This window comes from Seriola lalandi, unplaced genomic scaffold (genome assembly GCF_002814215.2).
Source record: "Seriola lalandi dorsalis isolate HSWRI2012SDOR001 ecotype SW California unplaced genomic scaffold, Sedor1 jcf7180002054955, whole genome shotgun sequence".
NCBI classification, from domain to species: Eukaryota; Metazoa; Chordata; class Actinopteri; order Carangiformes; family Carangidae; genus Seriola; species Seriola lalandi.
Genome location: NW_019525506.1, coordinates 582,579 through 601,742, shown reverse-complemented (window position 1 = coordinate 601,742; position 19,164 = coordinate 582,579). Strand labels below are relative to the sequence as shown.

General features: G+C 42.2%; 1 protein-coding gene across 6 annotated transcripts in view; it reads left to right on the top strand.

The window, feature by feature from the left end:
* Nucleotides 1–19,164, top strand: part of LOC111645675 (ral guanine nucleotide dissociation stimulator) — a 59,550-nt gene that overhangs the window by 28,965 nt on the left and 11,421 nt on the right. For 5 of the 6 annotated variants that reach the window (XM_087170658.1, XM_087170659.1, XM_087170657.1 and 2 more), the window contains exons 2-8: nucleotides 13,477–13,781; nucleotides 15,225–15,299; nucleotides 16,488–16,681; nucleotides 17,010–17,134; nucleotides 17,832–18,047; nucleotides 18,153–18,256; nucleotides 18,396–18,480. In XM_087170658.1, coding sequence (XP_087026784.1) covers nucleotides 13,477–13,781; nucleotides 15,225–15,299; nucleotides 16,488–16,681; nucleotides 17,010–17,134; nucleotides 17,832–18,047; nucleotides 18,153–18,256; nucleotides 18,396–18,480 — 1,104 coding nt within the window. The remainder of the gene's footprint in view (nucleotides 1–13,476; nucleotides 13,782–15,224; nucleotides 15,300–16,487; nucleotides 16,682–17,009; nucleotides 17,135–17,831; nucleotides 18,048–18,152; nucleotides 18,257–18,395; nucleotides 18,481–19,164) is intronic. The other variant, XM_087170656.1, reaches the window with a different exon arrangement.

The window sequence follows — 19,164 nt, the reverse complement described above, 5'->3', positions numbered from 1 at the left end:
CTAATCCCCCTCCTGCAGAGGCCGAGAGGTTTCCTCCACAATCGCCGCCTTTCTTCCCCTCGGTCCAGAGGCCGAGCTGGACGTTATTTGATGCTGAGGTTCTGTTACAGTATGAAGGGTCACCGGGGGCTGATGTGGTGGTGCTGAGGGTGGGGGGGGTGGGCTGGGTTCAGTCACTTTGCTGCTCTCTGTGGCTCCATGTTAACAGCACCAACGTCAGTCTGTAATGTACTGTATCATATTGCCGAGAGTATCGAGTGACTTTGAAATGGAGGGCGACTTCCTGCTGTGCCGTGATGCTGCGTTGCCCCAGTTAGTGCAGATTCTCCTTTTATTGTTGTACGTGATGATTTACCTGAAGTGAGCGCGGGGTCAGTTAAATGCTGCTGAACCTGACTGCGGCAGGTAAATGGATCTGTTCACACCCAGAGTTAAAGTTTCAGTGAAAAGGTTTCAGCTCTGAAAGCTTCATTCCTCTGCTGTTGATTTATTAGTCATAGCTAGACTTAACCTGGCGAAGCTGCCAAGTGCTGCAGAAACATCCCACATTTATTCATTTTTCATAAATCTGCTGATTTTTTTTTTTTTAAATCAATCATTTAATAATTTGGCTTGTGAGACTGTGAAAAATGTCTGTTGAAACATCAGTCGACATCTTCAAATTATTTGTGCAATACCCAAAAATGATCAGTTCTCTGTTGCATGCGACGAAGAAAAGAACCAACTCTTCAGACTTAAGAGGATGGAACGCCTTAAAAATGACAAATCAACAATCAACTCATCGATCAATCGACTAATTGTTAGTTTAGTCTTCTTCTTCTTCTTCTTCTTTTTGCACCCTCACATGTTTGTGTTCTTCCGGTTTCACACCATTCGCGTGATAGAAAATCTCGTCTCTCTCGCTGTGAGTTCTCCGACAGTGACCTTCTCTTTTCGCACATGGGCTCAGGCGGACATTGCACAGGCGTTGTACTCGGGAGTTGACAGTTTAAAGTCTGTTTACTGTCCGAATGATTCTGACATTTGTGTTCTCACATCCTCCGGCTGATGTCTAGATAAGTTGAGTGAGTAACTCAGCTGTTTGAATGTCATGAGTTTAAACCTTATGTGGCCGTGAAGTGCCACTGTAATCATATTTCCATGGGAGGTAAGTAAACAGCGCTGCCGCAGATGTATAAAGCTGCAGCCAAACCGTAAACAAAACAATTCAAGCTAAAAATAGTCATAATTAAGAGTGGAGAGTTTTCCCAGCGCAGCAGTCCAGTAACAAGCCGGCGGGATTAGGGGCCGGACCTCCATAAGACACTGCTGACTAAAGAATAGACTGCTGTTCATTGAGACGGTCTCAAGAGGCCTGAGACAATAAGTAGTTTAAACAGAAAACAGCCCATTCAGTTAGAAAAGAGTTTGTGTTGGGAGCAGAGGACATCAGAGAACGAGGCCTGGTCGGCTCAGACCAGTTCAGGACCGTCAGACAACAGAGCTTCTATTGTCTCTGTGCTTCTGTTCACCCTCCTGCTAAACAGTGATCTGCAGCTCTGTGCAAAAACGTTTCTTATCCATCACACAGCACCATCAGGGAGGCGTCTGATTGGTCCAGATTCATTCAGCGGCGGGACGACGAGTCCAACCACACAGAGTCATAAAGAACTGTCTTCAGAGACGAGAAAAACAAGGCGTCCTGCAGCAGATGGTCTGATGGTCACAGAGTCCTGATCTCATCATGGAGTCACATGAAGAGACAGGAGACAGACGCCGAGGCTGTACCACCTGCGTCACATGTGCGTGACGGTCGCGGGGCGCCTTGGTTTTCATTGCGGCGTAAACACTGCTGTGGCGTGTCATCGAAAATTTCAATGCTCGCTTATTTTTTCACGTTGCGATGCAAAAATAGATGGTGAAAAACATAAAACTGACACCTTTCATATACTTTCAGTGTCCCGGCTGCATTTGAATATCACACTGACATGAAAAGAAATTCTATATTATATAATTTCTTTTTACCATTTTCGCTATTGCATAGTAAAAACTGTTCCTGGGGTTATTTTTGGAAGCATCCACTTGACTTTTAGTGCCTTAACCTTTGGCACAGTGCTGTGTATCTGATTCTGTCTGGAAGTATTTGGCTCTATTTTAGGATGCGATCTATACACTGTACAATAATGTCCTGGCAGTGAAATCAGAGACACAGACCCACTGCAACAACAGCTTTCTCCCTGTCATGCTCTGCTTGTCCTCAGTGCTAACAGTGACTCAGCCGAGCTCACAAGCAGTCCCAGATGAGTGACATAATAACACAGTACGACTCCAGTTTTCCCACATGGAAGAAATAATCTCACAGGCAATCAAAAACAAACAGAGTATCTCGTTACAAAAACAGGAACGGTACAACTTGTGATTAAAGTTTGAGGGTTCATGTTGGGTGCAGGTTTCACTGTATGTCTCATAATCCAATTTTATTCATGTGACCCAGATCTGCAGTGGAAAAATGTGACTTCAATGAGCTCTCTGCTGTTGACGATGATTAGAAAACATCAGATCTGAGACACGTGTCGGGGGGAGAGGCCGAGTCATTGTTGGGACGCTCTGGGCCGGAGTGAGCCGGAGGTTGAACGGTGATGTGCTCTGAGCATTGATTTAAAGTACGGTAGGGCGGAAGCTTGGAGAAACGGGAGCCGGATCGTGGGCCGCTCGGCACAGTGGAGCTTTTGTTTCCGCGGTTCATCTCGAAGGGAGTCGAGCAGCCGAGCGCTGGATCTGAGCGGCAGACAGAACGACAGAAACAGACAGAGGCTGGAATGTGAAGGCCCGCTGCCTGGAAAAATACTTCATTCTCCCAAGTTCACTCAAATGGTCTGATTCTGCACCGACTTGTCTGTCTGATGTAGTTTAATGACCAGGACTGGTCTTACATAAACCTGTTAACTGCAGCTCTCAATCAAAGGTGCAGCTCTAAATGTCCAAATCAGACTTGTTTTCCCTCCATGTGACACAGATCTGAGGGTTGAACAACAACAAGCTGCATGGAGTCGCCCTTTTTTCAAGTTCCCCATCTGGACTGAATTAAAATGTGGGATAAAATCAGACTCTGAGACATGCAGCCTGCATGAACCCCAAATCTGAATCTATAAAGGTAGAAATCTGATATTTTTAAAGGGTTATTTCAATGCTTCTGGAAATCTGCTTATTAGCTTGTTTTTCTTTCAGTCTTTTATGTTTGTGAGTGAAATTATAGGGGATTATAGTCTATAGTATAGTAGTCTTCCCTAGAATCAGGGCTGGAAACATCTCGTTGTGTCCTGGTGTGACATTGGTTGTCAGGTTCCTCGTGAGTTCAGGTTTTGGTCTCTGCAACTCAGCAGCTGATTTAATTGATTTTTGGATAGACTCGGGTGGTTTGAAACTTTGAATTCTCATATCATAATGGAAACAGTTTGGAAATCAAAACAGATTCAACATGTTCAATTATTTTTACTCTGCAGACATTTTTACAGAATCTAAAATGTCTAAAATTTCAAAAAACTGCCGGAGGCGACAGTGGAGAAATCGGTCGGCTGCAGACGCCACAAAAACAGACGCATGTGAACCTTTGATCACACACACACGAGACAGATAAAGTATCATCACAAGGTTCAAGAACTCAGCCTGTGTTTGCCGTTATAACATGATGGAAACACGGCGCTGTCTAAAGTCTGGTTGTCTCTGGACACAGCTGAGAGTTGAGAGAAGAGACGTTTTTACCCTCCTGCGGGACAAAACCACCGTAGTGTTGTTTCTCTGAAGCTTGTTCAGTTTCCAGAGCTGCAACTATCGTTTATTTTTTTTAATCAATGGTTCACCATTAAAAATGCCAGAAGTAATGACAGTTCCCATCTGAAATTATTAGAGCGTAAAGGCGTTGTTCAGAATTGATTATTCTGTCCCCCAAATGTATTTTATTCACACGGGTATGAAATGCAACAAAGCAACGGTCAATATCTTAGAAGCTGCAGCCGCCACGTTGGGCATTTCTCTTGATAAAGGACTTAAATGATTATTTGATTTAACTTGAAGGGTCATTTTTGACTTGAGGAAACAGCAGTTTGACGTAAAACATCTCACATATGGTCCAGTTCACTTGTCGCTTCCGAAGCTTTCAACCCCGTCCGCTGAGGACATGAGAGACATGAGACAAGTCGGACATTGTCTTTTGGACTATTTTATTATTAAAATTGTTGATTTAATAGGTTGTTTCAGCACAAATATGTTGACGAAGCTGTTCTGTGAGAACAGTGTTAAAGAAAACCCAACAGAAACTCGCAGTACAACAGTTCAGCCAAGAAAAGGTGAAAACAAAAGGGATTGGGATTCGGTCACTGCCAGAATCCCCACCAGGCTCCAGTGAAGGATTAGAGGTTTATTCTGCCAATGAAACTCTGCATATGCATGTTAGTGATTTATAATGGCTGACAAAGCCAGTTTAGCTGCCGGCGTTTATTACTAATACCTGTCACAACAGCTCTGTCACCAAGTTTTAGGGAACACGTGGGCAGGAGAGCATTAGCCATGGGTTAAATCAACGTTTAGCTTTAGTTTTTGTGCAGGTGCCAACCATCGAAAGTGAAAGAAGAGAGAAAAATATTAAGAAAGTGTGTGTGTGGGCGAGATGAAGAAGCAAAAAGTACAAATAGCTAGAAGGCACTTGAAAGAAAACAAACCTCCTCCATCTTTCTCTTGCACCAAATCTCTCCTGTCACTGTGGATTTACAATCACTTCTTGACAGAGTACAAGCAGGGAGATTTGAAATATATCCGAAGTTACAGCTAAATAAAAATATAATCATCTGATGGCAGGAAACGTAGATTGAGGTCATCTCCAAAATCTAATCAGCCGTTCTCTGGCCCACGGCCCATCCGTCAACTTAATTTCACAGAAAAAAATCTGTTCATGTTCATGTCAAGTTTTTGCTGGAAGAGGCACGAACAAAGGCAAAAATAGAGCCTTTGTTATGGTGGTAACTGGGAAAGAGAAATGATCCAGAACCTTTTAGATTAACCCAGATTCAGGGAAAGTACTTCAGAGAGTTACTGTGGTTTTAAAGACGGGAGTCTGTGTTTTTATGTATTTGTGTTTTTAAAGAGAAAGGTGGTTGAGCAGAATCAAAAACAGACTTTTCCAGCTACTTTCCAATGACACGTACGAGTCTTACCAGCTTTCTATAGCGGGAAAACTGCTCAGCAAATTCCCACAATTCAGAAAGAAATCTGCTTTAGTTATTATCTACTTAAAAACTTGTACTCGTGAACCTAACTTACTCATCCAGTGAAATATCTCAACATTAACTTGCTGGATTGGCACAGTAACGTTGCACACGTTCACTGTTCCCAGAGGATGAACCCCCTCATTGTTTGGATGAGTTGCTATGAAATGTTAGGTACTCATGTCCCCCTCAGGATGAATTGTAGTGACTCCATGTTTAATTTTAGCCGCAGTGTTTTATCATCTACAACTTGTTAGATTTATTATTTGTTTGCTCGTTGCTGTCAGGGAGTTTCCCTCAATGTAGAAATGTTTTCAACCAACTGATCAATCAGAGAATAAGATATAGATTTACTCATGTAACCAGCTCTCGCAGAAGTCGGAGATTAAGTTTTTTCTTCTAGCCGAGGCCGTTTGAGATTTTTCTGAACATGCAGCTACACCCTCCTCTCTCCTCCTCTGCCTCTTACCCCACATCCAGATGATCTCACCGGCTCTCAGCGCTCATTGTTAGCGAGGGGAAGTCGCTGGCTTGTGCTACAGGCTTGTAATGGATGCGCGCTATTGTTGGCTTTGTTTAGCTGTTGACTGTTTTGGGGGCAGGTTTTCTCTTTCCACTGGGAGTTTCCCTGCTGATCTACATTTAGCACTGGGCTCAGAGGGGCTTTCTAAGCGTTGGTTCAGGACCGCCGCTTTCGAAGCAGGTGTGTTTTTATGTTGAAGAGCATCATCATTTTTTGGCAGACCCCTCCAAACGTGCTCCCAGAGCGCCGTTTGGCCTTGAGGGGATTTTTGGCTGCGAATCAGACTTGACTTTTTGTCCTCGTGTGTTTGTTTTAGTCTGAGCCTGTGCCAGGTGGCTGTGTTTATAAAGCCCGTAAACCATCAGATATAAAGATGGGAGGCTTGTTATGAGGGATAAACATTTTTTGATTTCCAGATGAAGAATCATGATTGTGTTTCTGAACTGAGCAGCAGGTCAGCCAACTGTTCAGCCTGTTATGGAGGCTGAGGGTTGTGAAGTGTTGACATCTCAGTCTCCTCCAAACAATGAATTTCCTTAAAGGCTCATTCTCCTTTACCACAGCCTGAGGCTTATATTTATAGTTTTAACCCTCGTTTCTGTCCGGAATAATAACACTGTAGTTACTAAGTTGAGCTGTGGGTATATGTAACTTCACTAACTGGGGCAAGAGACACAAAAGAACAAAGGCAGACAGTAAAATTATTGCCCAAACTTTTCATTTTAAACGCCCATCACAATTTAAAGATTTCAGATACAGCCTTCGCCCCCTGTGATGAAGGATTAATACTGACAGTGTTTTCATAACTAATAGAAACGACAAACAAAACCATGAAAATATAAGTCTTAACAAACTGTGAACTATTTTGATAATTGATTAGTTGTTGCAGTAAACACCCTCAAACACCCTCAGTACTTAAATTTCATACAATCTCATTATGTCTACAAATAACAGTTATTTTCATTAATGATTAATCTACAGATTAATAGACAGACATAATTTATCACAGCCCAAGAAGATGTATTCAGATATCTTGTTTTATTCAAGCAGCAGCCCAGAACTTTTGATATTCAGTTATACATCCACATATGAGGGAGAAAAACCACTAAATCCTCACATTTCAGTGGCTGGAACCAGCAAATGTTTGAGTCATGTTATATCTTTTAACGATTAACTGAATAAAGACGTGCAAAGAAGGTATCACATGTACTGTGACGGCGGTAAATGAGAAACCAGCATGTAGTTAGAATGGACAGTTTACATTACAAACATAAAACAGCAGTAAGTCCATTGGTCCTGCAGCAGAACAAGCCGTTATCCACTGAGACTCATGTGATGCGATTTTCCCTTTTCCTCTTTCTGGAAACTTATTTCCTCTTCTGTGCCTCATCACTCACTGCTGACACTTTTATTGGCCTCACATTCCTCCAGCCCACATGTACATTCATGGTCATTCATGGGCCAGGATTGGTGTAGGTGAACGTAGATCTGATAAGTGCTGGAACAAGTGTGGAGGAGGCTCCTTCTGGATGCCAGACATTTCTATGGCCTCTGCTGGAGTTTTCCCATTTTCTGCTTTTACTCAAAAACTCAAACGTCGAGCCAAGAAACACTTAGAATATTATATTCAGAGTTTAATTAGGTAAATTTAAGTAGGAGTTCTGCATTGGGTTTAATGCCACTATTAAGTTGATGCATTTATATTTCTGACATATAGCTGATGCTGCAGAATTTATGAAGGTAGACATTTGGCTGCAGTGAGATCATCTTATTAAAGTCTTTTAAATTGAAATGTCATTGTGATGGTCATCCATCAAGTTTATAGATTATAATGTGACTCCTCTGCTCTCAGACAAAAAAGTCTGACTGTGGATTTGTGCTAACAAGCGTTGGCAAACACTCCAGGCTTTTGTTTTAAGCTGCTTGTTGCGCCAGCTGTTAAAACCGCCACTCATCTGGATAAAACAAACATTAATATTTTTACTGTAAATGTTTTCTGACGTGGTTTCACTCATGTGGGGAAAAGATTGAGACCAGTTTCTGTTGAAGAGCAGCAGATAAATAAAAATCTTCACTGCTATGAAAACTGCTAGTTGCATTGTTTTTTCACAACCATGAAAAACATTAATAGATTCATAGATGAGGTCATGGAAGCACATTGAAGGTTACAGGTTTACTATAAAGGTGACTGAGTCAAACAAACTTTTAAGCTTCGGCCGATATTCAATAAAAGTTCCTTATTCAGTTTATTGAATATCGGCCTTAAAGCTTCTAATTCAATAAATCGCATATGATGGGAAATATCTGCAATATCGTGATATTGTGATATATTATTTTGATATTATATCGGAATATTGCGATACTTGATCATAACCATTATCGTAATATTGATAATATCCAATATCGCGATATGTCAATATTAGCTGCTAAGCGTTCAGTCACAAGTGACTGGGTCCGTTTTCTCCTTAAGGTTTGCTTAAAATGTTCAGTTCAGTATTTGAGATTTTCTCCTTATCTTAGTATTAAACTTCAGGAATCACGTAAAGTCAATATGGCAGCCAATCAACAGTCTCCATGGAAACAATAGAATTTTACTGCTGTAAAATCCCCTTAACTGCTGTAAATCTTTCTTTTTTCCTTTTAAGAGATTCTGTGCAAAACCCTTAAGTAACATCCCCCAGCGAAGGAGAAACTAAACCTTAGGTGTCACACTTAAGTAGAAATCTCAACCGGCACCTTGGGACGTAATGTGCTGACTTCCAGCGAAGCCCATCTGGTTGAATAAGTCCTGAATCAGGATGAAGGAATGTGAGTGAAACCCAAATTTAAAAAAAGAAAAAGAAAAGAGGCTTTGTGTCCAGATTTCAGAGATATCCCTCCTATTTCCACAGGATTTCTTATCGATTGATATTTGTTTCCCAGAAAGTTTATTTCGACTGAGATGGCTCCCAGGTGTAGAAGTCCGACCACAGCTTACTCTCTTCTTTTATCTTCTCACTGTCCACAGAGGTTTTGTTACCTGATTTTCTGGTGATGTTCATCAAGCAAACGTTTGGTCTTTACTTTTCATTTCTATTTTTGATGTTTTATCGTCAGAAACCATCTGCTAATCTCCTCTTTCATTTGTTCAGTCGTTTCTTTCCACCTGTTTCAGCTCTTTTGAAGTGACGCTGAACCTTTTCTGTTTAAAGTTATTGATCGCTGAGCGTTTTGTTCAAGCATTAAGAGGAGTTCGGTTATCATGGCAACCCTCGTCCTCGCCGCGGCAGGGATGAATAGGGGCATTATTTTGAGAATTGACTCTGCGGACTGAGCGTGGCGCTGCCCTTGAGCGCTGCATGTTTCCAGGGCTTGAAGTGATAGCAGCGTGGCCTCTGTGGTTTGGCTGATAAGCACCTCTCCTGCCGTCAAGGCCCTCGGCTGCAGCTGTGCCTCGGCCGTTACGCTGCACTTGATTTACAACAGGCCGGGGGTTTGTCTGCTCTCTCCCCATTTATCTCTCACACACTCCCTCGCTCTGTAACGCTCTGCGAGGATCTCTGCTGGGATTACTGACATTTATTGATCTGATCATAGTGGTAACAGTGTTGGGTTTTCTTGAACGTAGTTGAGAGTGTGCTGAGTTTGAATGGTTAATGCTGAAAGTAGTTCTGCAACTGATTATTTTCATTATGGAGTAGTCCGCCCATTATTTGGGGAGGAAGACAACGACTGCTAGCCACTAAACATGGATGTAAACAATGCAAACTTTTAATGAAAAATCATCTTTACAGGTGTTTTATATGGAATAATTTGCATTTATCACTTTTATTAGAGCTCAAATAGTCGTTTTATGAGAAACACAGAGTGTAAACATTAGTTTTCTTTGTATATGAGAAAATACCACAGGGTTCCTTTAACTCCTTCTGATTTAAATTCCCCAGCTGGCTGATGGATTATACTTAAAGAAGACCAGAAACAAACTTGATTCCACCCTGACGAAGGCAAGGCAGACATAAATGTGTCTGGAATAAAACACAGTACGGTACCTGACCAAACCACCTCAAACAGGACAGTTTTTCATCCAATTTAACGCAAATTTTAACAGAAATTACGGAAAATGAGCAAATGAATGTGAGTTTCCATCCCTCATCATGATGTGAATATTAGGAGATTGAGTATAAACAGTTAGTGGGGCTGATTTTCCAGTCAGGAGCCATTAAACCGGCGTAGAAGAAGAGTTCACAATGAGGTGAGGTAATTGAAAGAGTGCCGGTCATTACGTAAAAATAATAAAAGGTTGATTACAAAAAAGAAGACTGACGGTCAAACCACGTAGAAAACATAATGGAGTTTGTGCATCAACTTTTCCACCTCCACCTTTTTTGTGACATTTTATTTCCAGTCTATTTTTTTTTAATGTACAAATTGTATTGCAACAGTTACGGACATAAACTTCTCCATCCAGGTGTGGCGTGAAGATACCTGAAAGCTCTAAGTTTGTCTTACTAGTTCAGGTATTCTGGGGTTTGTGTAGTTTTAGTTCCGCTGCTTTTTTAGAATATAATTAATCAAGAACTTTGTGGCGTCTTTCTTTAACTTTTCCATCACGTCTAAAACATGAAATTTAAATATGAGAACAGCAGTATTGCTTGAAGATACTGTACCGCTCATTGCACTGCTTTTCCAAGATCACGGCCTCATTACAGCTTGTTTCCACGGCAACAAAGACACAACAGAGGGACTTAATGTTAGCGAATAGAGCCTTACAAAAAGCCTGTGAAGCGGGGAGTCACACCGAGCCTTGGAAGCCGACCCCGATGACTAACGCTCCCAGGATACACAACAAGGGGCCGTGACAGATGACTGTGGCACGCCAGATTACATGCCATTCCTCCATCGAGGCCGCCGGCTTAATGATTCACGCCACTGTAGCGTCGCTATTTCGGTTAGATGTGTTCAACAGCCTCAGCGCTCAGACCGTCACCGTTTATTTCTCTGCAGTGGCACAAACTGCCGATTGGACGCACATGCTGTCGTGTGTCACAGAGTGAGTTATTTACAACTGAAAAGAGGGAAATGTTTGAATAAAAGTGGAATAAGTCTGAAGTGATAGTAGGAAGCTTTGGAGTATTAACTGGTATTAACAGGTTTTAGATTATTTACAAAGACCATAAGCTTATTATATTTAATACAACACAAAGTTTTTTTTCCAGTCTGAAAAATGAAAGAAGACAAATTCATCTTCAAGAATTGAAGTCACTTTTATGATCTATAGCTTTTTTTATATAGAATCAAACAAACTGAAGCTTTTTGCTGCTGCTGTATTAACACTCAAACCATAGTACGGTGCAGACCAGCGGCTTTAAGATCAATATCATAGTATCGATGACTTTGACCCCGTCTCCTCCAGCCCGGTGTTTACTCTCTGCTCATGTTGTTTTAGTCGAGAGAATCAAGTTTCCATTTCAATGATAAACATTTCTCAGTACCTTCAGTGTCCTCATGTCGCAGTGTTTCCGAAAACACAGTGTTGATAAGATTTTATTTATATTATTTTATATCTTCAAATGACAAATGTTGAAAATCTCATGTAAAATGATGAAAGTGAGAACTGAGTGATTGTTTCTTTAAGGAGAAATGTGACATATCTGTTGCTCTCAGCTTCTCAAATGTGAGATGATTAACTGAATATCTTAACAGATATTTGGCTGGAGTTCAGACGGAACAGGACGTACGAAGATGTCAGCTTGTTCTGTGGGGAATTTAAAAAAACGATTAATAAATCTATGAAATAATCATCAGATTACTCAGTAATGAAAATGATTGTTAGTTGCAGCTCTTCTTTGTTCTGTCTTTATATAAACATTGGTTATTTTATTATATATAAGTAAGTGGTACGCAGCGACGACTTGTCTCTGAACATTTTACTGACTGTAGATGTGCTGCAGGTCAGATCTTATCTTTACATTATCGTTTTAATAAAGGAGTCCAGTCGTGCTTCTGTCAGAGCGGATCAGCTTCATCACTCTCTGACCTCCAGGATTGATCGTTGTAGGTCTCTCTTTACGTCCCTGAGTCGCAGCTTTCATCTCAACCAGAGCGCTGCGGTCCGATTCTTAACGAGAACATAAGGAGACGGATCATATGACGGTGTTTTTAGCTTCTGTGCATTGATTTCCAGTTGATTTTTAGATGAGGCTGTTGTGGCCATATGTTCCTGCACTCCACCTCAGATCCGGTAACAAAACCCCTTCCTCAGACTCCTTCCTGACTTCCTCTGAACATCCACTCATCATTTTTACAAACTAGGATTTCTGCATGAAGTTTCCTCTCTGCTGCTCTGTGTTTCTTTATGAATCAGACATTTTTTTAATGTGTTATTTTCTTTTTTTGAATCGTCTGTTCTTTTGTAGAATCCAGCTACAAAATGCTGCAAACAAAGGTTTTAATTGAACAATAAAACTGAATCAGAATCCAGCCCTTGTACTGACCTAAAGATGCTATTTAACACTTGCAATCTCTGGTAATAACCACAGGTAAAACCAAGGGCTTGTACATATGATGCAGATGCTGCTGTTGGAGCTGCAGCCGGCTTCAGTAGAGCTTTGTCTCTCAGAGGAAATTATCAGAAAAGATCTGGTTTCATTCTGTCAGATGTTACTCAGCTTGTTTTTGTCAATCAGCTGCTCCACTAATCATTTTTACAAACGAGGATTTCTGCATGAAGTTCTCTTCTGATTCATGTGTCGTCTTTACGAGACATCTTTTATGGATTATTTTCTCTTATTTTTTTGCCTGTTCTCTTGTGTAATCTAATGACAGAGTGCTGCAAACAGAGGTTTTTATCCTGAGAGGCACTGAACAATAATACTGAATTACTGCGCAGCTCTACCTAAAAAAGCTATTTCACACTTGAAAACTCTGGTAATACCGAGGGCTTATACGTATAGAAGACGCAGCTCTGTTTTTGTTTTGTTTTTTAAGGGAATGATCAGGAGAGATCTGGTTTTATGTCTGAAGTTTTGTCAATCAGCTGCTGTTTTGTAATCCATCGATTTGTTTTAGTTGTGCAACTCTCAGCAGCTAATGCAGGGTACGTGCATGATGAATGTGTGAATTTGCATCATGACTGTGGTTGTTATTCAAAGCCGGGATGATGGATGAGACCATGAAACCGCGGTTTGTTGCATCTTTGTTTTTAATGTCCAGGAGAAAACAACAACAGCAACAAAATGCCGTGACGGTGACACGCAGCGGCCGACAGAGCTCTCATTCATTCATGCAACAAGCAGCTTGTGTTAATTCCCCAGTGTGGGTTTATACAGGCTGCGGCTTGTATTGTAGCACCAGTTTATCCAGTAAGCTCTGTTCAGTAACAAGCTATTGTTTGTTTGTTTGTGCACGGCAACGCACATGATTCACAAAGTGTGACTCAGAGAGACGGAGCGAAAAGAAGAGAGCAGGGTCACACAGATGGCCGTAATTAAAGGGTTTCGGCCCAAAATGAGACGTCAGATATTTTTAACTTGACGTTCCACACGGTAACGGTGGCATCTTTTCTCGGTCCTCGACTCCCTCTAATCTGCTCCCAACAGATATTTAAAGAGGTTGTTCCAGCCGGAGAAATCCACCACTTTGTTCTCAGCGTTTAAGGACATGACAGCACTTAGTGTGAGGTGGTTAGCTGGAGTAAAACGTCTCATTGTCTCCCCCCCCCCCTCTGTCTTATAGAGCTCGACGCAGGAGATCGGCGAGGAGGCCGAGGAGGACGCCATCTTCACCATCACGCTGAGGAAGGTGCAGCTCCACCAGTCGGCCAGCAAAGGGCAGCGATGGCTGGGCGTGGAGACGGACGCCGCCCTGAGCCTCTACGAGACCTGCAAGGTGCGGACCATCAAGGCCGGCACGCTGGAGAGGCTGGTGGAGTACATGGTGTCGGCGTTCAGGGGCAAAGACTCCACCTACGTCACCATCTTCCTCTGCACCTACCGCTCCTTCGCCACCACCAAGCAGGTGCTGGATCTCCTGCTCAACAGGTACAGTGATGGCTGACGACTCACCTGGTGGCTCTCAACCCGGGCGATGTTTTTGTTCCACCGAATATTCAGTTTACAGCAGCAAATCTTCTCCTTTAAAAAGCTGAAATCTGCAAATATTTGCCTTTTTTTCCACAATATTTTTCAAGCAACTAATTAATTAATCAACTAATTGTTTCAGCTCTACTTGTAATTAAAGCTCCTCCAGTGTAAAGGTCTGTGTCCATGTGTAGTGTGATTATAGATCAGCTCTAGCTTCTATATTAATACTGTGAAAGTATCAAAGCCTCAGTCCACAGAGAAATGCACACAGCCTGTATTCAGAAACTGAGCCTTAAAACCAGCTGTCAGGACTTCTGGAACTTTGTGATGTCACAACAAAGCAGTCACCAAGCCCCGCCCACCTGGACCCACCATCCAAACCTTGCAGGATTTGGTTTCTCTGAGTGTTTTTACCTGAAATCTGCTATATTTTTATTGGATCAGTCAGAAAACAGTGAGCCAATCAGAAGAGAGGCTCAGAGCCTCCTCTCTTCTGATTGGCTCACTGACCTGTTGTTAGAGCTTCAGAGAGAAGCCTGAGAGAGGAGATGTAAAACTACACCGAGATGGTTTTTGGTTCTTAAAACCACAAATATATCTTCTTATGGATCAACACTTCAAATAAAACACAGAAGAAGAAGAAAATATGGAGCTTTAACTTGATTTTTTGCCTTTTATGACACCACGATTTTTAATTAATTTTTAAAATATGTTTTTTTATTTTTTAATACATTGCAGGGTGAGAGAACAGAAGTATATATACTACATATTACAATATTTAAAAAAAAGGCAAAAGAAAACAGAGCATGTTGCTTAACATTTATTTACACATTCATTTTTACCCTGAAAGAATTTCAGTGCAGAGTCCCAGATCTTATCAAACACACCTCCTCCGTCTTCATAATAAAAGCTCAGTCTCTCCAGGTGCTGTGTGTTTGCCATTTCTCCCAACCACAAATCAAATGTGGGTGCAGCTTCCACGGTCGTAGAATTAACTTTTGCAATTACCATTCCAAACAAAACAGCCATTTTTTCATATTTATTAGTTGAGGATGAGGAGCTTGTTGCTGCAAGAATCACTGTCAGCGAATCGTGTTCCCAGTGCTTCACACAAACAGAGCGAAGTTTACTGCATGATCAGAAAGACTGGGTTAGATAACTTATCCTAGACTTCGATTACGAACAGGTGAAACATCAGAACAAAACGTCATCGCTTCATCTGGGAATAATAGAGTCTGTGCAACGTTAAGATATCTAACGATTACAGAATGAAACACCTGTTCTTACAAGACGAGTGAAAGTAGAAAGCACAAAGGTGTATATGACATGTTAACGTTAGGCTAATGATGACATATTTTAAATGCTGTTTGTTGAACAACATCCGGTGTGTTTTTGTTTCAGGTATGCCAAGCTCCAAAATGTGCCTGCAGCCACAGCTCAAAGAGTCTCCCAGGACGACTGCACAGAGCTGAGAAAGTAAGTCTGCCGCGACCTTCAGCGCCGAGCTGCCAACATTAATCACCGAGCACAACCACAGCGCCGGGTTAAAGGGGTGTCAACCGAATGTTTCTGTGGGTTGTTTTTCTTTCTCAGACACCTGTCAGACTGGGGGGGGGGGGGGGGGAAAACACAGTTCATGAACTGATAAAAATGTAATGAATCACAGGAAAAAAACACTGCAGCGCTTTGGAGCTTCAGTTTCACTAAAACAGGTCCTTACATCGCTAGCATTGTTAGCATTGCTTGAGAACAATGCACCTTTGTCAGCTCGTGTCATCCATGTCAGCATGACTGAAACCAAGGATTATGGGTATCTGTTGTCTGATTAACATTGTTGACGAACGTATTAAACACAGCATCTTAATTATGTCTACAGACCGTCTGAAAGAAACTTAGACTGTTAAAAACAATATTTTTGAAAAATATTTTCAGTTAATTATAGATGTGTTGAGTCTCAGTGAAAAACAGTTGATATAAAGTCACTTTACATGTAAATAAACTGTATTATGTGTAATTTCTTACATTTCCTGTTGTGTTTGTGATTATAAACAGTGAAGTAATGTTTTCTCTAACCTTGAACTGCTCTATAATAATACTTGTAATAGTACTATGCTACTTCTCCGTGTTTAGTTTACACTGTGGGAACAGTGAGCAGCAGAAAGTTCAGATGGTCCAAGACGGTCACAGACGTATTTTGGTCCTGAGTCACTGAGAGATTTATAGACAGAGCAGCTCTGCTTTAACGACAGAGAGCTGCTGCTGTGAAGTCCTAAAGTCCTAAAACACGTGGTTTCTTCTTCTTGAATTTAATTTAGAACACATCTTAAATATTTTCTCTTGTCTGCTGTAGATGTAAGCGTTTGTATATACAGTTATAGTCCATCAGGAGACACTTGACACCTTTAAACTCCAGTAATTCTAGGCCATACTGTCCCTTCTGGGCTTCCATCATACTTATTCTAGAGGCAGCAATAACAAGTTTAATTAAGTTAATAATAAGTTTATCGTTCCGCACTCAGAGAATTTATTTACCAACAGGTGTCAGTGTCTGCAACTTTAAAATCATCTTAAACTGTTGCCTCATTTATATTTATTTTACTGTTTATATCATTTCATCTTTTAATTTCTGTCCTTTTCCTGTGTGTGTGTGTGTGTGTGTTGCAGCACTGTTTCGTCCATCCTGGGCGCGTGGCTGGACCAGTACTCTGAGGACTTCTGGAGCCCCCCCAACTACGACTGTCTGCACCAGCTCCTGTCCTACCTTCACCTCCACTTCCCCGGCTCGGACCTGGAGCGCCGCGCCCGCAACCTGCTGGCCCACTTCCACCGCCGACAGCAGTGTGAGCCTGATCCTGATGGTATGAAGGCAGGACAGGAGAGGGACAACAGGGCAGGGACTCAGGGACGGGGGGCGTGTCCCAGTAGAAACTAGTAAAGACCAAAGAGAAAAAAAACACTAGATTTGTTTTTCATTTCCTGTCGAGCACGTTTCATGCAGCCGTAGACACAATGTCACATGTTGTGATACTTGTAAAGAACAGTTCGGTACAAGTGGTGAGAACGCCGAGGTCAAAGAGAGGATGAGATGTTTCCAGAGCAGGAACTGTGTGTTGAGGTTGAGCTCAGGTCGAGGCAGCGCTGTGAAAAAAGTTTTCTGTTTTGTTTTTTTTTTTTAAATCTCTGTAGGGGAACACATCGGCTGCCCTTTTGCTACGCAGGAAGAAAGCGGCTTTGAGGACGAACTTCCTGCTTTTAGCTTCCTGTCGTTTGACCCCATCATGGTCGCGGAGCAGTTCACGCTCATGGACGCGGTGAGGACGTTTTCCTTTTCCCCCTATCAACACATTTCTGCCTCTGTTCACCTGCGCAGTCACTCACCTGTAGAGAATCACAGACAGTTTGACCTTCAGATCAATAAAAGGCAGGACAGGCTTTTAGGTTCTAGCTAATGGTTATTTTGGTTCTGGATTAATCTGCTTATTGTAATTTTTATTAATTGTTTAGTCCATAAAATGTCAGAAAATGGTGAAACAACCTAAGGTGACATCTTCAAATGTATTTTTTTGTCTTCAACACAAAGATGTTCAGTTCTCACATTAAACCAGGAGAAGCTCCAGACTGCAGAAGCTAAAACCAGTTGGTTTCTTATTGGAAAAATGACTAAAATTATTGATTAATTATTGACTGAACTTATTAAATGAAGATATCAGGTTTTTAAACAACAATTTTCCTTAAATTGCTAATCCATCAAGGTGACTGTTTTTTGTTAGCATCAGATTAAAACCACATTTTTAAAGCAGAAAACGATGGAATTAAAGTTTCCTTGACTCCAGCACAAAGACGAAACCTGGATTCTTCATCTCCCATAATGCAACTTGGCAACATCTTTTATCTTCTTCTTCACCAGTAAACTGACCTCTCTGTGTGAAGTGACCCTTTCAAACAGAAACCGTGGAATCACATGGTCTCACTCATATTTTTAAACCCCGCCTTCTCACTGTTCCTCAGGATCTGTTTAAGAAGGTGGTGCCCTACCACTGCCTCGGGGGTATCTGGTCTCAGCGGGATAAGAAGGGGAAGGAGCACCTGGCTCCCACCATCAGAGCCACCGTGGCCCAGTTCAACTCCGTCACCAACTGTGTCATCACCACCTGCCTGAGCAACCCGACGCTGAAGCCCAACCAGAGAGCGCGGCTGCTGGAGAGGTGGATAGACGTGGCCCGGGTGAGCGACCGCTGTCCCCGCTACTTTATTCACACCTGGTTTATTCACGCTGCATCGAGCAGTTTGTTTCTTATCTGACCGGATTGTCGCTCATGTTGTGTTCAGGAGTGTCGGATCCTGAAGAACTTCTCCTCGTTGCGCGCCATCCTCTCCGCTCTGCAGTGCAACGCCATCCACCGCCTGAAGAGGACCTGGGAGGAAGTGTCACGGTGGGTTTTCAGAGTAAACTTCACGTTGCTTCGATAATACAAAAGGGCTCCGTACATGTCGTCTGGTTTGCAGTGAGGAGCTCTGACCACATTAGGACAACGGGCTAAAGAGGTTTGTTTGTTTGTTTGTTTTTCACAGGGAGAGTTTCCGCACTTTCCGCGAGCTGTCAGAGATCTTCTCAGACGACAACAACTACTCCCTCAGCCGAGAGCTGCTGGTGAAGGTGGGTCGCAGCTGCTCGACAGCGCACACACAAATCTCCAAGAAGCAGCACTACTTTAATATTTGAAGTTTCCTGCTCGTATGTGTATTCACAGATCAGGTGTGAGGCTTGTGTTGAGGTATTTGGTATTTTGGCTTTTATCCAGAGTGATTTAAAATCTGAATAACACAGTAAAAGAGTGTGTGGCTCAGTCTGGTCGTCATAACAAACGTCTCTCTGTGACTGCTGAATGATGATTAGATAATAAGACAAAGGATTTTTCTTCTCTTTAGAGGAATAAAATAAATGTGTTTGCTTCTAATCAGACTCTATTAATCCGATAAAACAGCTGATGAATCTATAGGAGTTACGTAACGCCTGCATGTGGCAGCTGAACAGATGGCGGCCGGGCTCTGTGACCCGTCCCGGCGCTGGACTTCCTCATGTCTGTCTCGCAGCAGCTGCAGAGGAACATCCGGCAGTGCGGGGACACAGTGTACCGTGTTCTTTTGGATCACAGTGTCCATATATTACTCACGGTGTCCTGGGTGGGCGCGCTGCAGCTGACGGACCTGTTGCGATCGTTAATGTGATTTATGGCGGTCAACGCAGAGAGGCGTCGACACCTTCCGAGTGTTTTGCAGCTCGATACGAGGACGCAGGGAAACATGACTGAACAGGAAATGAGACGACAAATCTACATGT